This window comes from Pipra filicauda, unplaced genomic scaffold, assembly GCF_003945595.2.
Source record: "Pipra filicauda isolate LSUMZ 115617 unplaced genomic scaffold, ASM394559v2 scaffold184_size3518187_pilon, whole genome shotgun sequence".
In the NCBI taxonomy this organism is placed as follows: domain Eukaryota; kingdom Metazoa; phylum Chordata; class Aves; order Passeriformes; family Pipridae; genus Pipra; species Pipra filicauda.
In genome coordinates, this window is record NW_024104292.1 from 2738657 (window position 1) to 2763660 (window position 25004).

Genomic DNA, 25004 nt, shown 5'->3' on the forward strand with positions numbered 1-25004 from the left:
TGAGCAGTGCTTGACTGTGCAAAGGGGATGAGAGAATGTCGAAATTGGAGAAATGGATGAGAAATTTGCACTTAATGAAAAGGCAACAAACATTGTTACGCTGACTTGTATTTTAAGATGTGACACAGTGTTAGGTACTTAAGTACTAAGAGCTCAGAGATTCTTTTCTTCCATGTTTCTTGCAATTAGTAGAAGTGAGTTACCACCTGGAAGATAAGATTCGGGCCTTAAGGGTTTATAGACACGGTGACACTGGATGGCAGGAACTGTGTGAGAAGAGATGCATCATAGTGGGACTTCAATAAATCATAGACCCAAAGTAACACGGTTAATGTAGTTGAAGAAGGTGAAGATTGATGCAATATTTTTGTTGTGTTTGTGGTAAATGAAACAGATAAAGTCCTTTACACTTTGTCAGTACCTTCCTCACACATTGAAGGACTGAAGTATTGATCCTTTGACTGCAGCAGCTCACTGCTGCAAGCAGTGAGAGGGTTCCTGCTTGTGGGATTTATACTCAGAAATGCTTTTAACTCTAAATAACTATTTAAGTCTTTCTGACTAAATAATAATCCAGTCCACCTCTGTAATGTTAAGAATAGGGTATTTGTGTGTATGGAACAGATTTCTCCCTATATGGCAGATATTCCAGATATTCATTGGAACTACTACTTATATTTTTGCATGCATTTTAAGTCTGTCATCTTTTTTTCCAGCAGCTCTATTTGCTTTTAAATAATACCGCTGTCATAGATTCTTAATTATAGTAATGATCATATCAACTTTTTGCTCTGATGATTTCTCATTTATTCCCCTCTCTGTGATCTTTGTGAAGCATTTTAGGTAATTTGTTGTTGTTTTTTTTTTTTTTTTTTTTTTTTTTTTTTTTTTTTTTTTTTTTTTTAATTCCTTTGTTGTAAGCATTTTGTTCATTGTGCTAGAGAGTCGGTTATGTCTCCAGAGAACCATCTGTTTCAGAGCTCATAGGTCACTGCCCTGATGTTTTTTTGATTAACAGTACTCTGGAAAAAAAAGTCCAATGCAGCAAAGCCACAACAATCTGAAAATAGTCTTTTTTAATCATTATGTTTTTATTGTTGGCACACACTACAAATGGAGATTGGCAGAGTATGTTGATTAGGAAGAAAAGGCTACAGCTTTAGATAGCAAAAGCAGAGTAAAAAGTGATTGTATCACCAGGTAAGTCTTCTGTAGAGAAAGAAAAGCTGAAATTTTCTTTACATGGGCTCTTCCTCACAGCATTCCATAGGCTCAGGCACATTCATTCAGACTATGACTGACAACATTTTTTCTTTTTTTTTTTTTTACTAATCCATCTTTTTTAGCTTCTCTTCCAACTTCTGATGAAAAAAAAAAGGACTTTGCTTGCAACTCCATGTTTTTAGTTGAAATGTTGACTTATTTTCTCTGAGTCAGTAATACTTTTTTGACAGGTGTGGATTGGGAACCTATTACGACTGGATATTAACCTGAATAATTTTCTTGACTTTAGTGCCATTGAATGACTTTAAATGCCATTTAAAATAATAGTATAAATAGCTCAGTTTTAAAAAAAAATGCTCAAAATAATGTTCACTATCTTTTGTCTGTTTGATTGACTTCTTAACGCTGCATAAAACACTTAAGGAAAACGACAGGGCATGACATTGCCTGAAGGTGTACAAGAAATGTGTTAATAGTGTTCTTACATAGCGTGACTGCATTCAGATGTTACTTTCTGAATTACTTGTCTTCTTTTTATCGCTTTTTATCACTGTGCTTCAGTTCAGTTGGTTTGTCTTGTCTGACCTTGTTTTCTTCATGGATATTTGACAGTACTTTTTTTAGTATAAGTGTGAGATACTTTTTTCTGCCTTTTATTTATATTGTTATTTTAATTAAATCTGCTTCAAGACCGCGTAATAGGAAACTTCATGAATAATATCTTTTCTTTAACTAGTTCCTTACAAACATTAAAACTTTTTCACTGATTTCCAGATTAATTGTACAAGGTCAGGTAGGGATGGAGTTAACTTTCATCATAGCAGCCTCAGCGGGGCTGTGCTTTGGATTTGTAACTAAAACAGTGTTGACACCACACCATCTTGGCCCTTGCTGAGCACTGCTTGCACAGTGTAAAGGCTTTTTTTTGCAACAACTCAGCCCTGAGTAGGCTGTAAGGTGGGCAAAAAGTGGGCATGGATGCAGCCAGGACAGCTGACCTGGCTGGCCAAAGGTGCATTCTGTGTCATGTAATGTCATGCTCAGTAGTAACAAGGAGTTGGAGGGTGTGTTCCAAGATAGTTGTTGCTTGGAGGAGGGCTGTGCATTGCCCTGCTTCTGGGAGGTGGTCAGGGATTACCTTGGCTCATTCATTTCTTTCCTCTCTCCTTCATGTGTTAAACTATCTTTATCCTGCTTTTCCTCTTCTTTTTCTCTCTCCCTGTAGGAACTGGGAGCCGACTTTTGTTATTCCATAGCTGTTTAACCTGCTTCTGAATTAACTAATGTAATTACTTTCCATTCTAGTATGTCTGGTTATGGCTTATGGCTACATGACATTTGGTTAGTGTAATATGTAAAGCTGGGGTCAAAAGCAATGTGGGCAGCAGTTCAAGGGAGGTGTCTCTGCCCCCTACTCTGCTCTGGTGAGACCCACCTGCAGTGCTGCATCCAGCTCTGGGGTCCCCAGCACAGGAAGGACATTGACCTGTTGGAATGAGTCCAGAGGAGGGCATTCAAGATGATTAGAGGGATGGAGCACCACTCCTATAAGAAAAGGCTGAGAGAATTGAGATTGTTCAGTCTGGAGAAGAGAAGGCTATGGGGTAACCTAATTGTGGCCTTCCAGTACCTGAAGGGAGCCTACAAGAAACATGGGGTGAAACTGTGTACAAGGGCATGTAGTGACAGGACAAAGGAGAATGGCTTCAAACTGGAAGAGTGTAGGTTTAAATTGGATATTAATAAGAAATTCTTCATTACGAGGGTGGTCAGGCAGTGGAACAGGTTGCCCAGAGAAGCTGTAGCTGCCCCATCCCTTTAAGTGTTCAAGGACAGGTTGAATGGAGCTTTGAGTAACCTGGTCTAGTGGAAGGTGTCCCTGTCCATGGCAGGGGTGTTGGAACAAGATGATCTTTAAGGTCCCTTCCAACGCAGGCCATTCTATGATTCTGTGATTTAGTGGCAGATGTGGGATCTGGACCCAACAATTCCATCTGAACACCATGAAACATTTTTCATTATGAGGGTGACTGATCACTGGCACACATTGCACAGAGAGGTTGTAGAGTCTCCCACATTGTAGTTATTCAGTGTAGTCCTTGGCAAGGGGCTCTAGGTGGCTCTGTTTGAGTAGGCATTTGGACCAGATGCTCTCTGGAGGTCCCTTCCAAGCATTCTGTGTTTCAGTGTTGCCAGAATCTCAGGTTTCTGTGGCATTAAAAGGAGGGGAGCTGTTTCCATAATCTTGAAGTTGCATGTTAATCACTGGCAATAAGAGTAGCAAGGTCAACATCTTCATGTACAAGTGAATGTTACTTGCACAGTGCTCTATTAATAAATACTTCCATACTCTGAGAAGAATGGGGTTATGAGATGAGGTTTTACCCTCAGGAGTGAAATCTGTTGAGCTGAAATAGTATGTGATGTTCTTTGGTTTGAAAAGAGATTTTTAGGATTTTTCATTACACATTACAACCTATAGATTTAAAAATCTTTTTAACCTGTAAAAGCTTTTTAAAAATAAAACTTCACATGCAAACAAAACGTAAACTAGCCCCTAAGCTACACTTTTTTTTGTTACTGGCTGTGATACCAAATCTCATTACTGAAGCTGACTAGAAGTACAGAGGATAGCAATTCATGTTTTGGAATAAAATAACCAGAGAAATGATATGTCGATAGTGCTGCATTTTGGCACTATGCAAATGTGAATGCAAAATTAAAATAGTCTTGGGAAGAACCTGTGTTCTTTTTTTTCTTTTCTTTCTGAATGCTTTATTCTGTATATGCGTATGGCATTATGACTTCTAAACTGGCAGTATATTGACACTGTTCTCTCAGATATAAGTTAGATGGAATACTTAAGAGAGATGCAAAAGGCAAACAATTTAATTTTCAGTTAGTCTTATAAAGCGGTCCTTGGATATCTCTCAATGCAGAATTAAAAATCAAAGCTTATAAGGTAGCAGTCTACAAAAGTAATAAATTCTGGATCCCTTTCCCCCCGTGGCGTGGGGCGGCCCAGTTCTAGTTCCGTTTCCATCTGAGGAACCATTCCGACATCTTGAAGGATAGGGAAAGGGAACTCCAGCATAAAGGGTTTCTTCAGGCCCCGAGCCTGGAGGGGAGAGGTGCCCTCCCTTTCTCTCCCCACCCACGTGGTTCCATGGCTGGCAGGAGACAGCACACCGGGCATGGAGAGGAGGCAAGAGAGAGTTTATTGTTGGGGATGTTACATTTATAGGGTTTAGGAGGATTCACAAAGTAACCAATTAGAAGTCTCAAGGGGCTTACAGGAACACCCAAGCACAGGAAGGGGTTAACAAGGTCCAATGAGAACACCTTAGGACATCTTCTCAGGACATTCCTGAGATAACACTACCGTGGGGGGGTCTTGGGAAGAAGAAGCATGTGTTTGCAAAGAGACCACAAAAAGCCATTTTGAAACATGTTTAAACAACAGTTTTCTCATATAATGCAGGTTTAGTGCCACAATAAATATTATTAGGAAAAGAAGTTTCATATGGTTTAAAATGAGCAAGAGTCAATGTCAGTAAAAGGAAGGACAATAGAAGAAAGTGATGGAATACTGATAATTTTAAAATAAATGACTTATAAGAAATAAAGTTGTTTCATTAAATACTTCTTTTAGTTTTATGCTGTGTTGTGGAGCAGTGGAGCCACCTGACCAATAGGCACTGCTGTAATACAAATACTAGCATATGGGTGATGAATGAATAAATAATTGAGCAATCTTTTTCAGCTGCCAGTTGAAGCCAGGATAGAAGTGACTAAGAAGGCTATTAAGGCAGTCAAACATCTTTCTGAGAAATCAAGAAAAAAAACTTCTGAGGATGACATGAAAGATGCGGAAAATCCATCTGTTGCTTATGAAGAAATTCTGAGTCACTTGCAACAATCTCTTGCTCATCTGGAAACACTCAATCACAGTTTTATCACTTACTTGAAAAACAGCGAACAGGTAATGATTACTGATCAAATGTTTGTTTTGAGTGTTACCATGACTTGCAATGATAGACATCATTCTTCTGTCATATTTTATTAATGTTTTCTACTTTTGATTTTGTTGACCTGGTTTTTGAAAATTCACTTCCATCAATCTCTTCTTTTTCTCAGTATATGTTAATTCTTAGTAGAAGGGAACATTCTGATACAGCCCTGTAAATAAGCAGGTCTTACTGATTAGTAACACTGATTAGTGTTCAAAAATTATCTGTTCACAGGATACACTACAGAAGTATGGCTATTTATATGATTTGTCAAGGTCAGAGAAAGAAAAAATCCATGAGCAAGCAGTAGCTATGTGTATAGATGGTCAGCCCCTGGACATGATACAGCAGTTGTTACAAGTGGCTGTTGGAGATCTAGGTCTTTCTCCCAAGGATATTGTCCAATGTGCTATTAAAAAAATTGTAGGTATATTAAGGTAAGCACACTTCCTCAGTTAAGCCCAAAAATCTTTCTTCAGGGTTTTTGGAGGGTTTTTTTTGGTTGGTTGGGTTGGTATGTTGGTTTGTTGTGGGTTTTGTTTGGTTGATTTGGTTTGTTTATTAGTTGTGAGTACTTGTTTGCTTTCAATGTTTGGATTTTGCAGAAAATTAAACAGTAACAGGTGAGTTCTTGGATTGCTTATGCTCCTGTTTACCTGTAATTTCATATTTAGGCAGCTATGTTTCTCTGAGTTTGGGAAGCCAGGGCAATCCAAACAAAATACACAGAACTCATCCTGTTCACTGGAACATGCTTTTAAGTTAAAAGCGTTGGCTTTGCAATATTGTTCCATTATGTGTGCACATTTGTGAATTTTTGGAAAATTTACGACTGCACATAATTATTCCCCCTTGAACAGAGTTAAAAGGCATTTTTGTTGGAAATGGTGGGTAACTCATGCAGGCATTCGGGTAGCAGAAGCCTAGCAATGGCTGTTGCCACAACAGCATGTCCTACCAGAAGTAGTACAATTTTCATCTTCAAAATAACTTGCTGAGGCATTTCTGGGAGCTGTCTTTTCATGTTGTTTGATTTGGTTTTTATTTGCAAGGTTTTGAAAAACATGTTTATTTGTCCTTTAAAAAACCTACATTTTTCTTCTTTGTTCTTGTAAATAGTGCTTCTTAGAGTTTTTGATCTTCTTCCATCGCCCTTTGTGTCGTACCCTACTTCCAAATGAAAGAGCAAACGTGGTGCTTTATGCTCTTGCAGCACTTAAAAGCAAGAGTGATACCCTAAAAACCCCCAGCTTGCTAACTACTTGGAGAGAAACAGGTTTCTAATGTGAGGAAGGGGGTTTTTTTGCTCAACTCTTCCATTGCTGTCATTGTCACTGGTTTTTGCTGTTAGTGCCATCATACCATAAGCAATCCTATATGCTGTACCTTAAGGAGATTCTTTTGAGATCTGGACAAGACCTGGATGATGCAAAGGAACATGAAATACGATTGGTTCTGAGCATCTTAATCTTGTTAACAGTGAGTTTAAAGTTTGCATTAACTTCCATGCAATGATCTTTATAGTGTAATGTATTCTTTGTAGTCTTGCTTCCAAATTACAGTTCTAACACTTGAGAGAAGCATTGAAAACTTTGTAGTCATGGTTCTGTGAACATGACATTGGTTTTTAACAAGGTTTAGGATATGTGGAAGTCCAGAGATTTTTGTCATGAGATAAGAGCAACCTGTCCACTTTCCTGCCAAGGAATTGGTACCATTCTGACCCCTGCCTTAGTGTGTATGTCTTGATGTTCTCTGTCAGAACAGCTTAACCAAAGAGTCCCACTGCTGCTGGACTAGAACTGAGATGTGAAATTTTAAGACAGAAAGCAGAGGATGAAGTTCACCTACATCCATATTTGTGTTCCCAGGATGAAGAAAGCCTGAGATTTTTGTTTTGCCATCATTGTTGAGAGACTATCAATGAGCTCTTAAGGATCCATCTGTCTGTGATACTCTTTCTCCTTCAGAGCATCATAAAAATGTTCATTATGTCTTTTTTCTGCAGTCAAGTGAAATTAATCCATCAGGGATTTTTTTTGATTTGAGAAACCCCTCGTGGATTTCATATTGCTGGGTGCCTGTTGCCTTTTGCTGACTGGAAGTGTTGTACTGAATATTCCAAATGAAGTATCGCTGTGTCTTTAATCTAGTGTTCATTAGAATTATTTTCTTCTGTCATATTTTTTAATGGGGGGAGGAGGAGATATTTGTATATGATCCATTATAAATGAGCATATACTTCTCATTTAACTATTCATACAAGACTCTCTGCTGAAGTATTTCTGTTCCAGAGAGATACATGCAACAAGTGTGAAAGAGTGTTCTGCTGTTAGATGGCTGCTAAACATTTCAGCACTTCTAAGACCAGTTTAGATAGATAAAACTTTGAGAATTTATCCTGTTGTTCTGCATGCAGAAAAATTATGTGGGCAAGGTGATCTGAATGCACATACCAGAAATAGGAAAACAAGTCTAGCATGGAAAATTATCTATGACTCTACTTTTTCTTCAGCATGTATGTGTATATTACGGCAGATTGAAGTGCCACAGACGAAAAGAAGGCAGCCTGTCAAATTGTTTGCAGTCCTCTTTGGCAGAAAATTGATTTCTTCTGTCACTCGGTTTGTGTTCACAGCATCCTCAATGATGGTAGAGCTTTTGCATAGCAACATAAGTAATATTGTCTTTCTTGTCTGGGTTTGTCCATTTGAAGAAGAATAATTTGGCTTTAGATAATAACTGTCCTGCTGTTTCTGACTAGCAGTGTGATGTATCTGGATATAAACCTCACAAAGTCCAGTTATTTTTACTATAATGAGTGTCATTAACATGCAGAGTATGAGAAACCTATCAAAATTCTCTTTTCTACTCTGCTTCATATCAACATTTTTCTGTGAACTGAATTATTTGTTCTTTATATGCATTACAAGGCTGGAATAGCTGCAGGTTCATTTAAAGTTCTGAACAGAGACCATGACTGATAAGTGCTCTTATACAGCACTTCACTGAAAAGAAGAGAATGACTGACTGTCCTGTAGACAGTGGCAGAGATAGGAAACTTAGTTGGAAGCTTCAATTAAAATGATTTGGTGTGTGATGTGACCTAATGTGGTCAGTAGAAATATTCTGCCCCCACTCCCCCACTTCTCTGGGGAGAAGGAGAAGGGAAAGATAATTTCATATCATTCTGTAGTATGGAAAGCTTGTCTACTACAGTTATAAAGACTATGAAGTGAAAATCTAGCATAAAATACAATAGCAAATACTTAGAAAATGTCCTCCCTATGATGAAATTCAGAAAGAGGGTGGTATTATAAAGTAGCATCACTCTAAGTATAGGGAGCAATTAAAAGAAAGGTTGCATCTCTTAAGCTACTATATCACCTTGTGAAGAAGGTAAATCCAGCTTTGTTAAAAAGAGTAGCTAACTTAAAAGGGAAAAAAAAAATCAGATTTTTATTGTCTTATTTAACATGAGCAGGGGTCATATAGAGTAATTTTGTAACTTGTGTATAATAATTTCATGGTACTTTAGATGGAAATAATGGTTTGCCATTATGACTTTTTTTCCCCCCAGTTTTGAATGATCACACCATCAGTATGTTATTGTCTTATTTTCCTCATATTTAAATAAGAGAAAACACAATCAGAGAGAAGAAAATAAAACTTGAGTATTTTCAATGAATACAGTAATGAGGTTAAAAAATTTGGATGAAATTAATTTATTTCCCTTTCAAGTGTTTTTTGTGCTTTATTCTGTTTGAGGAATGTGATTAAATATGCATCACTTTTTCTGAAGCTGAACTGAAATCAAAATAAGCCTTTATCGGTGTAATTACATTGAGCTCATACCTATGAGTTTTGAGGTGAACACTGAATCCTGTTCTGTTGTTTAAAACATGAATGAAATAGCTTATAATTTGTGTGGAAGACTAATCCTTCATTAATTATATTTGTTTCTGTTAGTAGCTGCTTATTTTTAATCATTAATTATTAAGAAAAGAACAAGGCAACAATCTGTGGAAACTTGACAGGATTATTTGTCTCATGAGCTGTCGTCTCTTTTTAGCTTCTCTAACCATTAGGCAGTAAAGGCAGTATTAAGCTTAAAAAATGGTAGCTTTCAATCTTCCTAGTTTTATTTTTAAAATACTTTCTTATTGTAGATAACTCCAATTTACTGCTTAGATTAACGTTTCTTCTCCTTTCCTTCTTAGTAGAAGAGTACCTGTGACAAACTTGAAGCTTTCTGTAAATGTTCATAAATCTGTTGTTCTTGAGAACTGACTTGACAGATGTATTGTCAGAAACAGTGATTTTCTGTTTTTGGAAATGCATATTAACTTTTGCAGTGATGTGTCTTTTGACCTGGGTTATTTTGAGGAGCTCAGAACTTGGTTGTGACTTTCCTTTCTGATTAGAGAGATGAAGGGTTTTTGAAGAGCGAGTGCTAGGACTGTCTAGAACTGATCTCCAAAATCGAGGATATATCAAAATAGAAATTTTGCTTATCAGTCTCCTTTGATATGGCAGTTGTTTTTGTACACTGACGATAACTTAGGGTAAGTAGAGCACTAAGATTTCCATTTCTGTAGACTATAGAATAATATAACAGTTTGAGTTGGGCCTTTAAAGGTCATCTTATCCAACACCCCTGCAATGACTAGAGACATCTTCAACTAGATCAGGTTGCTCAGAGCTCTGTCCAGCCTGGCCTTGAATGTTTCCAGGGGTATCCACCATCTCTCTGGGCAACCTGTGCCAGTGTCTCACCACCCTCATAGTAAAAAATTTCTTCCTTATATGTACTCTGAGTCGACCCTCTCTTAGTTTAAAACTATTATCCCTTGTCCTGTAGCAACAGGCACTGTTTAATAGTCTGTCCACATCTTTCTTATAAGTTCCCTTTAAGTGCTGAAGGGCTGCAAATATCCTGTTTGTTTCTATTTCAATAATCATTTTCTTCTTAGTGTGCAAGTTTTATAAGTATTCTAGTTTTCTTTGGATATGCCATGTTAATGCCCTTTGTTGGTGTATTTTTATTACAAACTTAATTGGAAAAAAAGCACAAAAAAACAGTACAGGAAAATTTAAATCTGGCCTGTAAACACTAACAAAGTGGCTTATAAAAGAACAGAAATGAAGTGTCTTATATCTGTCTTCACTCTGGGAACATACCTTAAATTTTCTTAGCTTTTTTTATTGCTAAAGAAATTTGAAACTATCTCCTGATGCCTGTAGCCAGTTGCATAAAATGATTATTTGAATACTGCTGTGCTTTGTACCATTTCCACACTTCTGCCCTAAAGGTGTAATTTTTTTTATTTTCCTTAACAGAGCATGCAATTCCCATAAGTCTCCTTTTCTGTGAAAAAACTTTTTTTTTTTTTTTTTGAGAATGGATTTTTTCTTGTGTGTTTTGGTGAAAATGGATTTTATCTTTTGGACACACATCATGTCTCTTTGGGAGTGTAACATCCTGAATATTTCTGTACTGTTCTGTACTATGAATTACAATTTGATTGTTTCCAAGTATTCTGAAGATGTTTAGGAAAATATCTAGATTTTAACTTGACTCTTTAAAAATTTATTTAGCTGGCATGTGATAGTATTGGTACGAAGAACAGCATTTCCATCAGACACATGTAACAGTATTTTTTGAGAAAAAGGCTGGTGGTATGAGCTTTCTACTTGTATTTTGAACTTGTGAGTTGTGTTGGGTTTGCGTGGGCAGGTTTTGGTAGCTGTGGGGGCTGCAGGGGTGGCTTTCTCTGAGAAGCTTCCAGAAGCTTCCACCATGTCCATCAGAGCCAATGCCAGCCGGCTCCAGGATGGACTTACCGCTGGTCAAGGCTGAGCCCATCAGTGATGGTAATAACACCTCTGTGATAACACATTTAAGAAGGAAAAAATGTTATTGTGCAGAAGTAATTGTGGCCAGAGAAGAGAGGAGTGAGAACATGTGAGAGCAACAACCCTGCAGACACCAAGGTCAGTGCAGAAGGAGGGGAGAAGGTGCTCTGGGCACCAGAGCTGAGATTCCCCTGCAGCCTGTGCTGCAGACCACGGTGAGGCAGCTGTGCCCCTGCAGCCCATGGAGGACCACAGAGGCACAGAGATTCCATCTGCAGCCCAGGGAGGAGTCCACACTGGAGCAGGTGGATGCCCAGAGGAGGCTGTGACCCTGTGGGACACCGAGGCTGGAGCAGGGTCTTGACAGGGACCTGTTGACCCTTGGAGAGAGGAGTCCATGCTGGAGCAGGTTTTCCTGGTAGGACTTGTGGCCCTGTGGGGGACCTGCACTGAGCAGATTGTACCTGAAGGACTGCACCCTATAGAAAGGGACCCACGTTGGAGCAGTTTGGGGAGAACTGTTGCTGCTGGGATGGACTCATGTTGGAGAAGTTTGTGGAGGACTGTCTTCCCATGGGAGGACCCCATGGGGAGTAGGGGAAAGACTCTTCCTTGAGCAGCAGCAGGAACAACCTGCGATGAACTGACCATAACCCCCATTCCCCACCTCCCTGCTCCACTGTGAGGGAGGAGGTAGTGCCTGAGAAGAAGGGAGGGATGGTGGGGAGGGTGTTTTTAAGATTTCTTTTACTTCTCATTATTCTGCTCTGATTTAATTAGTAACAAATTCAGTTAATATCCCTAAGTCGTGTCGGTTTTGCCCATGGTGGCACTCAGTGAATGGTCTTTCCCTGTCCTTAGCTTTTCAAACTTCCATTATATTTTCTCTCTCCTGTCCACTTGTGGAGGGGAGTGATGGAGCAGCTTTGGTGGGTGCCTGTCATTCAGCCAGGGTCAACCCACTATGGAAGTGTATCATAACAATATAAAATGAATATACTAAGTGTTCATCAGGCAACAAATCATCTTGAATTTATTCTGAATGGAGTCACATCTTGGTTTTAAATCTAGTATTTTTCATTGAAGTGCCTTAAGATAAAAATAGAAAAATTGAAAGTTCTGAATGCAGGAAGACATTGAAGGTTATAAAAATTCAGGTTTCTATGCCATATAGTATAATCATTTTTAGGAAATATTTATCTAACTCGAGTAATAAATTACAAAATTGTAAACATTCTGTAACTCCTGACAAAAAGATTGTGGAATGTTGCAGTTACTTTTACACATTACTATCAGCTATACACTGTATTTTGGCTTTAGTACAGTTAGGGCAGCCTGGGCACGCATTCATTGTTGGTAAGAGCACATATAAGAAGAGGCTGACATTTTTAGTGGCAGAAGTGCTTTGATATGTTGATGAGCTGTAGAGTAAATGCACTTTTTCTCTGGGTTTTTTGCGTCATCTGGAATAACATGGGAACTATTTGCCTGCCTTTCTCTGTCTTTAGTGTAGCATTGACAAACTAAGATAGGCAAAACTGTTGTTTTTCTAGTTTTATCCAGGCATCATTGCCACTGCAGTCGTTTCCATGGACAGACCCTGTGTGCTTTGTTGGAGTACCAGTGCAAAATCTCGCCCTCTCTCAGCACCAAATCTGTTTGTTTTATTGAAAATCTTAGCAGAAAATGTAATTTTCATTGGATTATGACCAAAGCTTGCTTTCCTACTGGAGTGGTTTTGAGATTTTTGGTTGGTTAATTGTTAGTTTCCCCCCCCCCCCCCCCCACCCCCCCCCGTTTTTGCAACCTTTTCAGCTGTGGAAGAAAACTGTATTTGTAACTGGAATGTCTGATGGGGAGGGTGGTGGACATTTTTCTATTCCTGCATGTGCATAGTGGATGCTGTTTTGTGGGTGGCTTGACCCCAGAGAAGTCTACTGAACCAGCAGATAGGATACTGTTGACTCAGATTACAGTCAAGTTGATTTAAGCCGAGAGATACTGCAAGATGATTTGAAAGGAAAAGATGGTGACAGTTATGTATAACCTTGAGTCTCTTTAGTTGATATTGATGAGATCTTTAAGGTAGTGAGATTATATGTGTATATTTTGCTGACCTAATCTATGTTAGAAGCACTAAACTTTAACTATTCTTTTCAAGTTTCATTTAAATATTTTAGTATTTTTTCCCGACTCTTTCCTTGTTGCTCTTTGCATTATTTTGACATAAAAATAAAGGTACTAATTAAGCAGCGAAAGTGAAAAATTGTTACAATTGTTGAACAATTCATATAAATCCTACAGATGCATGAAATGAGATACAATATGAAGGACCACTTTAATAGTAACTTTGTCTTTCCTTAACAGTGGAAATGGCAATTCATCTACAACATTGAAAGATCCACTTGGAATCCTAGAAGGCATAATTTCTGCAGTGCATGCAAGTGTTGAGAAAGGGTAAGAGCTTCCTGTATGGATTCTGTGGTTAAGACTTTGAATATGGATGATTTTTTCTTTGTGGATATATATAACGGGTTTGCACTTTACTCTGGAATAAAGTCTTAGAAAATGGGCTATCATTTATGAGGTTCAAAAACTAAGCCCTTACAGAAGCCTTTTCTTGATCATTTGAAAGAAAGCAGGTTACTGAACCTAAAATTTAGATAACTGCATATTATGGTGAATTGAGAAAATGTTCTTTCAGCTGTGACTGCAGCAGATTGTACATCTGCCAGGAGTATGTCACTGCCTGCGTTTCAGTTTAGTAGATAAATTGCAATTAATAATGATTCACTTTCAGTTATCTGAATTTAGATATATAAATTTGTCGATATTTGTAGGGTATAGTGCAGAAGCAATTTCACAAATGCTATAAGATGGGTCACCGCACTTTTTTTCTCCTCTTTTGGGAATGTCCTTATTTCAGATCACATAATAGTCCGTATGTCCCACTGATATTTTCCATGGCATTCCTAGTAAAGATAAGGAAGAAAAAAAAATTAGCTTTTTTTTCCAGATGTAGAGGGTAAGCACTCATGTATGATAATAGTAATAAAACCCCATACTCTCTGGTAGCCACACAAAACCAGTTAAACTACTTTATGGAGGCTTCTTCAGTAATGTTTAAGTAGCTAAATATTGGATACATAAGCAGACTGAATTGATGTTAAAATTTACAGTAAATGTAATTTGCAATATTCTAAGGTATAATGGAAGTCAGTACTGTTTTAATCTGAAATGCACTTTCTGTAGTCTTTTTTTACTTCATCAACATTTAACTGGTGAAAACAATAAGCTGGAGTGAAAATCACTATGATTACAAGAGTTGTTTACATTCATTTAAATACTTACTTATTACCTTAAACCTCAGCTACTCAGTTGACAAAACGTAATTCTTTCCCTCAGGTAAACATATGTAAGCACGAAGTGCAAAACTCTTGAAATATTCCAGCAGGTCCTTTAATTCCCAAACTTTCAATTTACAGTTTGAATGCCACCTGTTCAGCAGAGGCATATCTAATTTAGCTGAAGTTCTGAGCTAACAGCATAATTCAGACAATAAAAAGCCTAAGTAAAATTGAAGTCCTTGTAATATGGAAACCTAAGATGTCAACATTTATTATTTCAGAGCTGCAAGACAAGTTAAATTGGTGTTTTCTGTCTGATATTACTTTCCCGTCTGTCTTGTTAAGACAAATAAGGGAACATTAGGGCTTTAGTTATAAATCACACTCCACCTGGAACTACTTTCTTGGCTTTTTTTTTTCCTGTAAGAAAAAAAATAGCTTGAGTTTAAAAACTGCTAAAAGGTAGAATAGCATTTACTGGTTTGCTACCTGCTAGTTTATAACCTCTGAAGGACATAACAGATTATTCTGCCTGCAAGTGTTGGTTGGTTAGCTCACGGTGATCTGTGTACCCTAAATGCTTTCACGCAGTTAGATTGTATTCAATATAATACACTTTTTGAATCAAATTATTTGATTAAGGGTTTTTGTGATTAGCAAAGTCAGAAAGACCCCAAAACTTAGAGTTTTTAATTACTCTCTTTTTTAATTTCTTTCTTTCTAAGGTTTATAGCATTCTGCAATCATTATCATCCTAAGAATTTATAATCATCAAGCTGGCTATAGATGTTACAGAAAAAAAAATAGAAATGCCTAGTTCTAAAATTAGGAGAAATTAATTTGTGTATGTGGAGTGTAAAGAAGGGACTTATAAGGAAAGAAAAAGAATATAGGGTGGCAGTATGAATAAGCATTCAGATATAAAAGTGTCATAGTTAAAATGGAAGCATTTCAGCTTGTTTTCCATAAAAGTCAGATGGTGTGGAAGTACAGGCATGAGTCAGGCCCAGACACCGTGAAAAGACTTGGATTTTCAGATGCTGAAATCCAGCACCATTGTATGGTACCAAAGTAGTATGTGGGAGAATATGGAACTTTATGGATGGATTTACATAGTTATTTGAAGTTCAGAAAAAGTTCTTACACCACACAGCTTTGGGCAGCTGATTAACAAGGACTTATTTCTCTGCAGCTTCACACAGGTCAGCTCTTCCGTTTCTAGTGTTATGTATTTGTTACATATTGAATGTACCTGTTAAGTTTTAAAAATACGTGTGGTACTTTGATTAGAATTATTGCCAGAGACCGTTTAACACAGTATTGTTTAATTACAGGGAGAAAGTAGTTTCTTCAGATGACCTTTTGGAGTGGTTGAGACCTTTCTGTGGTGATGACTCTTTAGCAGTGAAGCCTCGCATCAGGGTATTGCAAATTCTGGAGCAAGCCTTCCATCTCAGTGATGAGGACAGCAAGCTACTTGTGTACTTCAGGACACAAGCTGTTCTCAGAGCTTGCTGGCCTGAAATAAAGGTATTGATTGCTATAAATTATAGCATAAGACTGTTTTTCAGTATGTGCTTGTGTGTATGTACATTCTTTTGGTATAGGAACTAATCCTACTTGCCTTTTGAATCAAGTGTTTGATATATTTTGATTCTTTGAAAAACAAAGCTGTGTAAAGTTAAGGGACTCCTCAGCTTTTGTTTGGGATCAGGAGTACATAACACTGAACTTGATTAAATAGTAATGATTTTCCTCCGTGTCAAGCATTGACTTCGAAGTTTTTATATATTCTTTCTTTTCTGACCATTTTTTTCCCATCAATTTTACCTTTCTTCTTTATCTTCTACTTGGTTTGTCATTATAGTCAGAATTAGAATGGCAGTTATTGGCCACTGCCTAAAGTTGGGAAAAAAATAAGGTAAACTCGTTGAAAGAAGTTACTCTTAGCTCTTTATTTGTTTCCAGATAAGAGAGACAAAGTGCTTCTCAGCTCAGGTTTTCAAGTCTGAAACAGATTAATTTTCCTTTTGAATTAAAAGATGGCACAGTACTTCCATTTTTTAAGTATATGTAGAAGTTAATCTGAGACTATTAAGGATCTTCTAATGAATATTCTCAGGAATGGAAACACTTGAATTTGTCAAGTAGAATATTAACAATTCTATATATATACAAAAAGGCTCTTGTTGATTATTCATTATTAATATTTTAACTGCTTCATTTCATGACTCATTTTGCTGAAATGCTTAATATCAACATATGTATTTTTAGAGGTTCTGCATTTCTGAATGCAAGGAAAATATACTACATGCTTAACAGGACAAATTAGTCTTGTCTTTGAAGCTTGTGATGTTTTGAAATCATATGAGTAGCACTTGCTGCATGTAGAATTGTTCAGAAGCAGAATTACTTTTTGTTTATTTTCTAAGTGCCTCCCTCATGCCAAAACCTTGTGGAACTAAAATAGTATATTTATAATAGTTCCTCAAAAAAAAAATAAAAAATATGCACAAACCCACTTTATATTCATGTAAAACAAAAGCAATATCTCAGTTTTGAGTCACTGTGCTAAATTCATCCAGGGGAATAATCTCAATAAAAATCTTAAAAGGAAAAGAAAATACTTATTTCTTGCTTTTTTTAGAAATTACTTTTTCTCTTGCATTCACAGTAATACCAGCATTTAATTCCTCAACTACTATTCAGATATCTGTCTGGGATTGGATTCTTGATCTTCGTTCAATCCTTTGTCAGTGTTTGTATTGCCTGTGACCTGCTTTCCAGTTCAAAAACATTTCCAATTTTAAAACATTCAGCTAGAATATGTCTTAAGAAAAAAGTTACAGGTAGATAATGAAAATAAATAAAAAGTTTTACTACTGCACTGGATAAGCTCAAACCCTACAAAGATAATTGTATAAAAATATGTGTACAATATCGTAATATAAAGTTGTCTGTATATGCTATTTATTATTTAGCTAAGTGCAGAAATAGTTTTCATGCTTAGCAATAGTGAAAGCTGTGCTTACATGTACATACATAAAAATCATGATTTATGCACCCCAATTTCTGCTACAGAGTGCAATTATAAGAGTCCTACTGGAAAATATTAAAAAATTATTCTCATTTTCATGTCAGTTAAAGCTAAATGTGATAGATGAGAACCTTTTGTTTTCTTTGAATATTTTGTGCTAGGTAACTAATGTGTTATTTAGACAGGAGAGTCATGTTAGTTTGTCCATTAGGTACATGTCATTGAAATTCAGAGTTCTTCACAAATGTCCAAGAAAACAAATGAGTGGTCTTAGATGTAGACTGTTTATTTTATCTTTTTTTTCTCTTTTAGTCAGCAGATGTCAAATGCTAGTCTACCAGCTGATACTAGAAAAAACAAGTGATGACCTTGTTTGATGATTGTTTGCATATTTTGTGAATTAATAAACAGGGAAAATAGCAAAATAAAATACCCAGATTGAAAGTGGTACATTCCCAGTCCTTTGTGCTTTGATAGTGGAACAAGAGCACTGCTGAAGTCAGTACTTACACGGCTGCTGAAAACCAGAGAGAGAGATTTGTGTATGAGCTTTGGCAAAACACTAATTATGCAATTTTCTTGTGCAAGTTAATGTTTCAGGTACAAAGACCTTTAAAAGCAACCCCATTCTGCAGAAGGGGGTACTGAAGTGCAATTTAATAGTTTGATCAGGTTGTTGGGTATTCCTGGCTGTGAAGCAGGATGAAGAAATGGACAGGAGGAATTACATCTTTCAAACATGCACAGACTGCTATGTCAGTCTGTCTGCTTTGTCTGTAGACATCAATTTCTCTAACATCACTACACCTTTATGAACTTGGTCATCCTTTCTCATCCACCAAAGTAGTTCAAAAAGAAAAATCACATTAAAATAAATGGCATGGGGAAGTGGTGTGGATTGAATGCTATTTTTAGATTTTAGAGGAATTTGTTTAAAGGTTGTTAGTTTTGGGTGGTTTTTTTAAATGAACTTTATATTGCAAATATGTCAAAGCTTTATTCATTATCTTACTCCCAGATTGTTTTATTGTTACTTAGTTGGCATTTCTTACATACTTTTAGGGGATCCCTCTTTACCATTCCTTGGCAGAAAAAGGAACAGCAGTTATTGTGAAGTATGAATGTGGATATCTATTGAGTAAAGATAATTTTAATGATATTACAGTGTTCAATTACCAGAAAATGTGTGAAAGCCACCCTCAGTGTGTCTACTAATCCTCTTAGTCAGACTTTGCATACATCAGGGAGAGACTTAATATTTAATTATGCTCTAGGTGCTGTAAGTAGTGGTCCCACAAATCAATGTGCTGGGAAACAGGCCAGCTCTTGCAAAATTAAAAATGTACTTTATGGAAGTAGCTACCTATCAAACACTCAGAAACACGGCAATTTCCAGTTCTCTAATGATTAGTTAACAAAATTAAAAATTCAGGGGTCCTCATTTTTCAAAGGCTTGAGAGTCTTTAATTCACATTCCAGAAGCATCCCACACTATGGAGGAGGAGGAAGCATGCGTTGTTTTAATCCCCTTGATGAATTTTATCTGAGCTCTTCAGGTTCTGTAATTTTCTAGTTAACTGGTGCATGAAAAATATGGGTCAAAATACTGACTTTTTATATGTTAAAAAACGTTGAGGGGAAGGGAGAAAGACGTGGTTTAGAATGTTCATATCAAAATTTATCTTTATTCATCTAAGATGGGAAATCCATTTCTTTTCATATAGTATCTAAATAAGTAGTCTGTAATGCCTCAGAGCAGTGTCTAATCATCTGTAAGGTGTTGGGTAATGGGTTATATGTGTGTCTATGTCAAGGCATAAGTTACATGAGTTAGGGGTTTGCCCCAGGAAGTTACAGTGGCTCTAGCAAAGCTTCTCTAAGCAAATCAAGGGTTAGTTTAACATAAGAAGTTATTAATTGTGAAGCTTCTATAAGGCACACCTTGTCTTAAAAGAATTGTTTCATTATTATGCAAATGCAAAATGTAATTACTACTTGCATGCCACTTAAATGCAAATAGCTTTGTCATTTAGAGAAGGTAATCTCATTTAGCCTTTCCCCTCATCTTGTTATATTATGTTTTTTTCATGATCTTGGAGTATACAGAGCTGCTGAGGGCTAAACATTTTTGAAAGTTGGAAAGGATATCTAATAGGGATTTAAAATTTTAACTTTGGGCACTTTTCTTATTTATTTTTTTCCTAAAGTTTAGCTTTGAAAAATTGTCAGATTAATTTGTACTGTGTGTGTGGGATGTGCACAACACATTTTCCTTCCTTCATATTGGCAATTCATGTATGCCATATGAAAGTTTGTGTCTCAGCAACCTTAGTAATGACTACAATATATATATATGTAATGACTTTCTGAAAACTTGGATCTGACCATCAAGACTCGTTTGCTGTTTTGTTCCTCTTCCCACAGTACATGAAAAATGTGTATCTGTTTACTTGATGTTTCTTCATGTGACTTAGTAAAAACCAGTCTCGATGGCAATGTCAATGTCCAGTAATTTTTCAGCTTTTCTCCGTTACCTCTACTCACATCAGAGATTTAAACGTGAGAATTCTTAAATCTCACTGCGCTTTCCAAATCCTTAAGTTATTTTGCTGAAGCCATTTATCAGGAAACAATGCCCCAGGAAGCATTTAGCTTGATCTGGCAAAATACAAGTGAAGGAGCTGCATCTGTTTGATCCTCAACCATCTTTCATTTGTGAAAAATGCTTAATTAGAAGAAAGATTTATGTTCCTATCAACTTAGAGTTGATGTTGTTTATAATTCTAGAGACATTGTTTCTCTACTGGTAATGCATAAAAATTAAGCTTAAGAAATTGAATTTAAGTTTTAATTAATATTTTAAAACACTAATTTCCATTCCTTGAGGATGCAATTTATCTGTATGAAAACATGTGAAATGTATTTTTTCTAGGAACATAAATTGTAGCATGTATGATTAATTAAATACTTTAGGATGCAAATGAAATATTTTCCATTATCTATATGACTATAGCAAATAAGACAAAGTGGAGAGAAAAGCAGAATAGCTTGAATGCACATGACAGTTTTGAACGTGAGCCCTGGATACTGCAGTGTTCTGTGACTGGTATAAGTTGCTTCAGAGGATGATAAGAATGCTCTGGAGTGGATTCATGGGAGATAATTCACTTTCTCTAATAGGTCTTTTGTAATGAAGGTATAAATGCAAAATTGTTGAAACAGTTCATACGCGGCTTTGATCCCAGTTTCAGGAAAATTAAGAGCTCGTTAGTGATGTATTCAGACTTCTGTTATTGTGTTTCAAAGAAATGGGTGGATAAGCTGTAAATCAGCCTTGGATGTCTCTTGCTAAATTTTTTGCGTTGGTACACATCATACATCAAGTGCAAAACATGCTGAAGCTTTGTGAAGGAGGGATGCCATCCAAAGGGACCTGTACAAGCTCGAGAAGTGGCCCCATGATCAGTGCAACCCCCTGTATCAATACAGGCTGGAGGTTGAACAGATGGAGAACAGCCCTGCTGAGAAGGACTTGGGGGTGCTGTGGGATGAAAGGCTGGGCATGACTCAGCAATGTGAACTTGCAGTCCACAAAACCAAATGTGTCTTGGGCTGCATCAAAAGCAAGGTGGGCAGCAGTGCAAGGGAGGTGATTCTATCCCTCTGCTCCGCTCTGGTGAGACCCCACCTGCGGTGCTGCATCCAGCTCTGGGGTCCCCAGCACAGGAAGGACATTGACCTGTTGGAATGAGTCCAGAGGAGGGCATTCAAGATGATTAGAGGGGTGGAGCACCACTCCTATAAGAAAAGACTGAGGGAATTGAGATTGTTCAGTCTGGAGAAGAGAAGGCTATGGGGTAACCTAATTGTGGCCTTCCAGTACCTGAAGGGAGCCTACAAGAAACATGGAGAGAAACTGTATACAAGGGCATGTAGTGACAGGACAAAGGAGAATGGCTTCAAACTAAGAGCAGGTTTAGATTAATTATTAATGAAAAATTCTTTACTGTGAGGGTGGTCAGGCAGTGGAACAGGTTGCCCAGAGAATTTGTGGCTGCCCCATCCCTTTAAGTGTTCAAGGTCAGGTTGGATGAAGCTCTGAGCAACTTGGTCTAGTGGAAGGTGTCCCTGCCCATGGCAGGGGTGTTGGAACTAAATGATCTTGAAAGTCCCTTCCAAACCAAACCATTCAGTGATTTTGTTGGGTTTTTTTAACCTCTTAATGTGATTTGGTATGTTATGTTGTTCTATGTTTTATAGGATATTAAAATCCAGGAAATCAAAGTCTGTATGTACTACGCTTTTTCACTCATTCTATTGTTTACTCAGTCTAAGTAACCAATTCCAATCATGTTACCTCATCCACAGTGTATTTTCTCTGTAACTGTCCTCCCCTCTATCTCAGAGCCTACTGTGATAATGTGGTATACCTTCTGAAAAAGGTAATTGGAGAAGTGAGTGTGCGGTCCTTGTGAAAATTCAGTCCATGCTTATGCATCTCAACACCTTGATTGCTCTCTTGACTTCATCTGTACATGAACCAGAGGTCTCTGAATTTCATTCAGTGAGGCTCAGGTTACGGTTTTGACTTGATTAGGTTAATGTAGCATATTATAAAATAGTCATGGCTAGGCTTCGCGAACGAAGATTTGGGAATTATAAAATAGTATATTTTAGTAATAGCTTTACCATTGTTAAATTTTATTTGCCATCCTATGGTCATTTACTTACCCTAGACTTTTATTTTAAGTCAATTGGAGCTTTCTATATAAGCTAGCCTTTACAATCATTTGTCAGTGTCTTATCTGTTCAGTGCTTGTAGTCTCGCCAAAGCATACTTTATATAAGCAAAGAAGCAGCCATAAATCCATGAGAAATTCTACTTTTTACGTTTACTATTTTATCATAAACTGGTTTGATTTTGGTTTTGTTCCTGTTAGTAGATCAAATTCTTCAGTGGTTTCTAGTTAGGAATGTTGTTCAAAGTCCTTTGAAAATATAAGTGAATTGAAAACTGGTTTTCTTTCGATATTATTCTTTTAATATCTTAAATGAGTGTTTTGTATTAATAACTGCAACAGCTGATTTTTTTTTCAGTTTTCCTATTCTATCCACTGTCATGCTAGATGACAGTTTTTATTTAGAGATCTATAAACTCAGTGTCATCTAAGAAGTCCTGCTCAGGTATTCTTAAAATAGTTCTTACTTCATAGCAATTTGTGATAGTTCCTGTTGATTGAGAGAGTGAGGGGTTTTTTTTCCACATTGTTGCTATTATTACACAGGGGCTCAGCTATAATGACTGTGACTGCTAGGATATTCACTACACCAAATCAAAAAGAAAACCACCAATTGCAGTGCTTATGTAAAACCATTTGGTGTGACAGATGCATGATGCTGCCTACATTATTGTGATTATTTTTATGGCTGCAACAGAGCTACTCCTTTATTTTAGTTTTTACAGCGTAAATAATTTTGTGATAACCATCCACCTGGTACTTCAAGTGCTCCTGGTGTAGGTCATAAATATGGATAAACAGTGCAGAAATTTTGCGTAAAAATCAGAGTTTCTTTCCTTTTTTTTAACTGAAAATAGCAGTACTGAAATATTATTTAAAATTAGAGTCAACATCAACAACCTTATGTTCCTGTAAGACAGTACCTTACTTTATTGTGAGTTTTTCTTTTTTAAAAATGTATCTTTGACTATGGTAGTTTTGCATGTCATCAGGAAGGTATTTTGGAATACTAATTTTGACAAGTTTTCATTTACATGTAAACAGCTTTTAAAATAATTTTGCCTCTATTAGCAAGAATTGCAGACTTCCATTATCAAAACAGCAGTTACACATAGAGCTGAATCCTGGGAACTTGTGGATGCACTGCTGCTTCATGGTAGTGATGATCAGAAGGGTAAATTGAAGAACCACTTGGTATATGGTATAGAGGGAAATGGCTGATGCTAATTTAACAGCTGACAATTAAAAGTAATATTTAAGGATTAAAATCTTGTCATTTTTAGGCTGCATCTTCCAATGCTCTTTTCTGATCTAAATGTTAGAGTATCTATACAACACATAAATTATGAATTATAAAACAATGATTAGTAGCTGGTACATACAAGGAAAATTACTTCTGTGTTTTTAAATCCCTCATGTTGCACAGATCTAAGTTTAAACCATACATAAATCCAAATTTTTACCTATTAACTCACAGATAAGCAATATACATGTTAAATAACATGTATGTTAATCCTATCTCTTTCAGTTCCAACTGATATATAAGTGTTTCAAATGCATAATTTTTTCTTTATTTGCTCTTATCTCTCTATCAATATCTACCTACTGTCCTCAGAGGTTTTCTCTGGGCTGAAATGGATTTGCAGATTAGGACACAGTCTTCTGCAGAATACAAATGAATGGATTTTATTTTCTATACAAGTTATTCATTTTTATGCATTAGGCAACGCATTTGTGTTTATTGAATCTATATGCATTTCTTAGTGAGCTGCATACGAAGCAGATAAGGAATTAATATATAAATCAGTTCAGAAGAAAAAGGTTATTGGGTATTTTACAAGAACTCAATATGTGGCTGAGCCTTAGTTTGATTCATCGTCAGGAGGCTTCTGGTTGATTTATTTTTAAACTTGAATCCCATAATTTGTTTATCATGTTCACTGGCTTTAGTTTCAGCAGGGCTTGACCTATGGGATTATGTTCATCCCTTTACTATCTGCATGCAACAATCTTGCATGTGTTGTCAGCACTCATATTCATAATAGTTTTTAATATATGAAGTCCAGCTTTGGGGAACGTGCAAGAAAGCCTGATCACAGAGTTCTCTCTTCTTTGGCGTGTAAGGCACGGCTAGTGAATGCTGAGTTTGTGCATGCAAAACCTTTGACTCAAATTTTCATTTTTTATGGATTGTTCCCAGTTTGTAGTTTTGATAGCAGATACTTCCTTCTGGCCTGTCAGACTGTTTCTTCCAGCGTAGGACAGAGCAGCCCATGTTCTCTTTCTGAGTTTGGAACTTGAACTGTGCTCCACCATAAATTTCAGTCTCCTTGTTGGTCTTAAATGGAGGAGAGATATGAGGCCTTTCTGTCACTATCTAAGGTTATATTCCACCTAGTAAAGGAAACCAACCAAAGAATCATAGACTATCCTGAGTTGGGAGGGACCCACAAGGATCATTGAGAACAACTCGTGGCCCTGGTCAGGACACCCCAAGAGTCACACGATGTCCCTGAGAGCATTGTCCAAACAATTCTTGAACTCTGTCAGGCTTGGTGCTGTGACCACTTCCCCGGGGAACCTGGATGCCGAACCACCCTCTAGGTGAAAACCTTTTCCTGATATCCAACCTGAACCTCCCCTGACACAGTACTTTCAATGTGATGGGGGTTTTAATTTTTTTTTGTTGGTTTTGGTTTATTGTTTTTTAAGTGGACATTCCTTATAAAGCTGTTAGCTTTTCATTAACTGGGAGAAATCCATAAACATAGCTTCAAAAACGCTTGTTTCA

General features: G+C 36.9%; 1 protein-coding gene across 1 annotated transcript in view; it reads left to right on the top strand.

Annotated features, from left to right (window-relative positions):
• The window catches only part of NBAS (NBAS subunit of NRZ tethering complex), a 169247-nt gene that overhangs the window by 112103 nt on the left and 32140 nt on the right, over positions 1-25004 (top strand). The window contains exons 45-48 of the mRNA XM_027750754.2: positions 4988-5206; positions 5469-5671; positions 13458-13547; positions 15772-15967. Of these exons, the coding sequence (XP_027606555.2) occupies positions 4988-5206; positions 5469-5671; positions 13458-13547; positions 15772-15967 (708 nt within the window). The remainder of the gene's footprint in view (positions 1-4987; positions 5207-5468; positions 5672-13457; positions 13548-15771; positions 15968-25004) is intronic.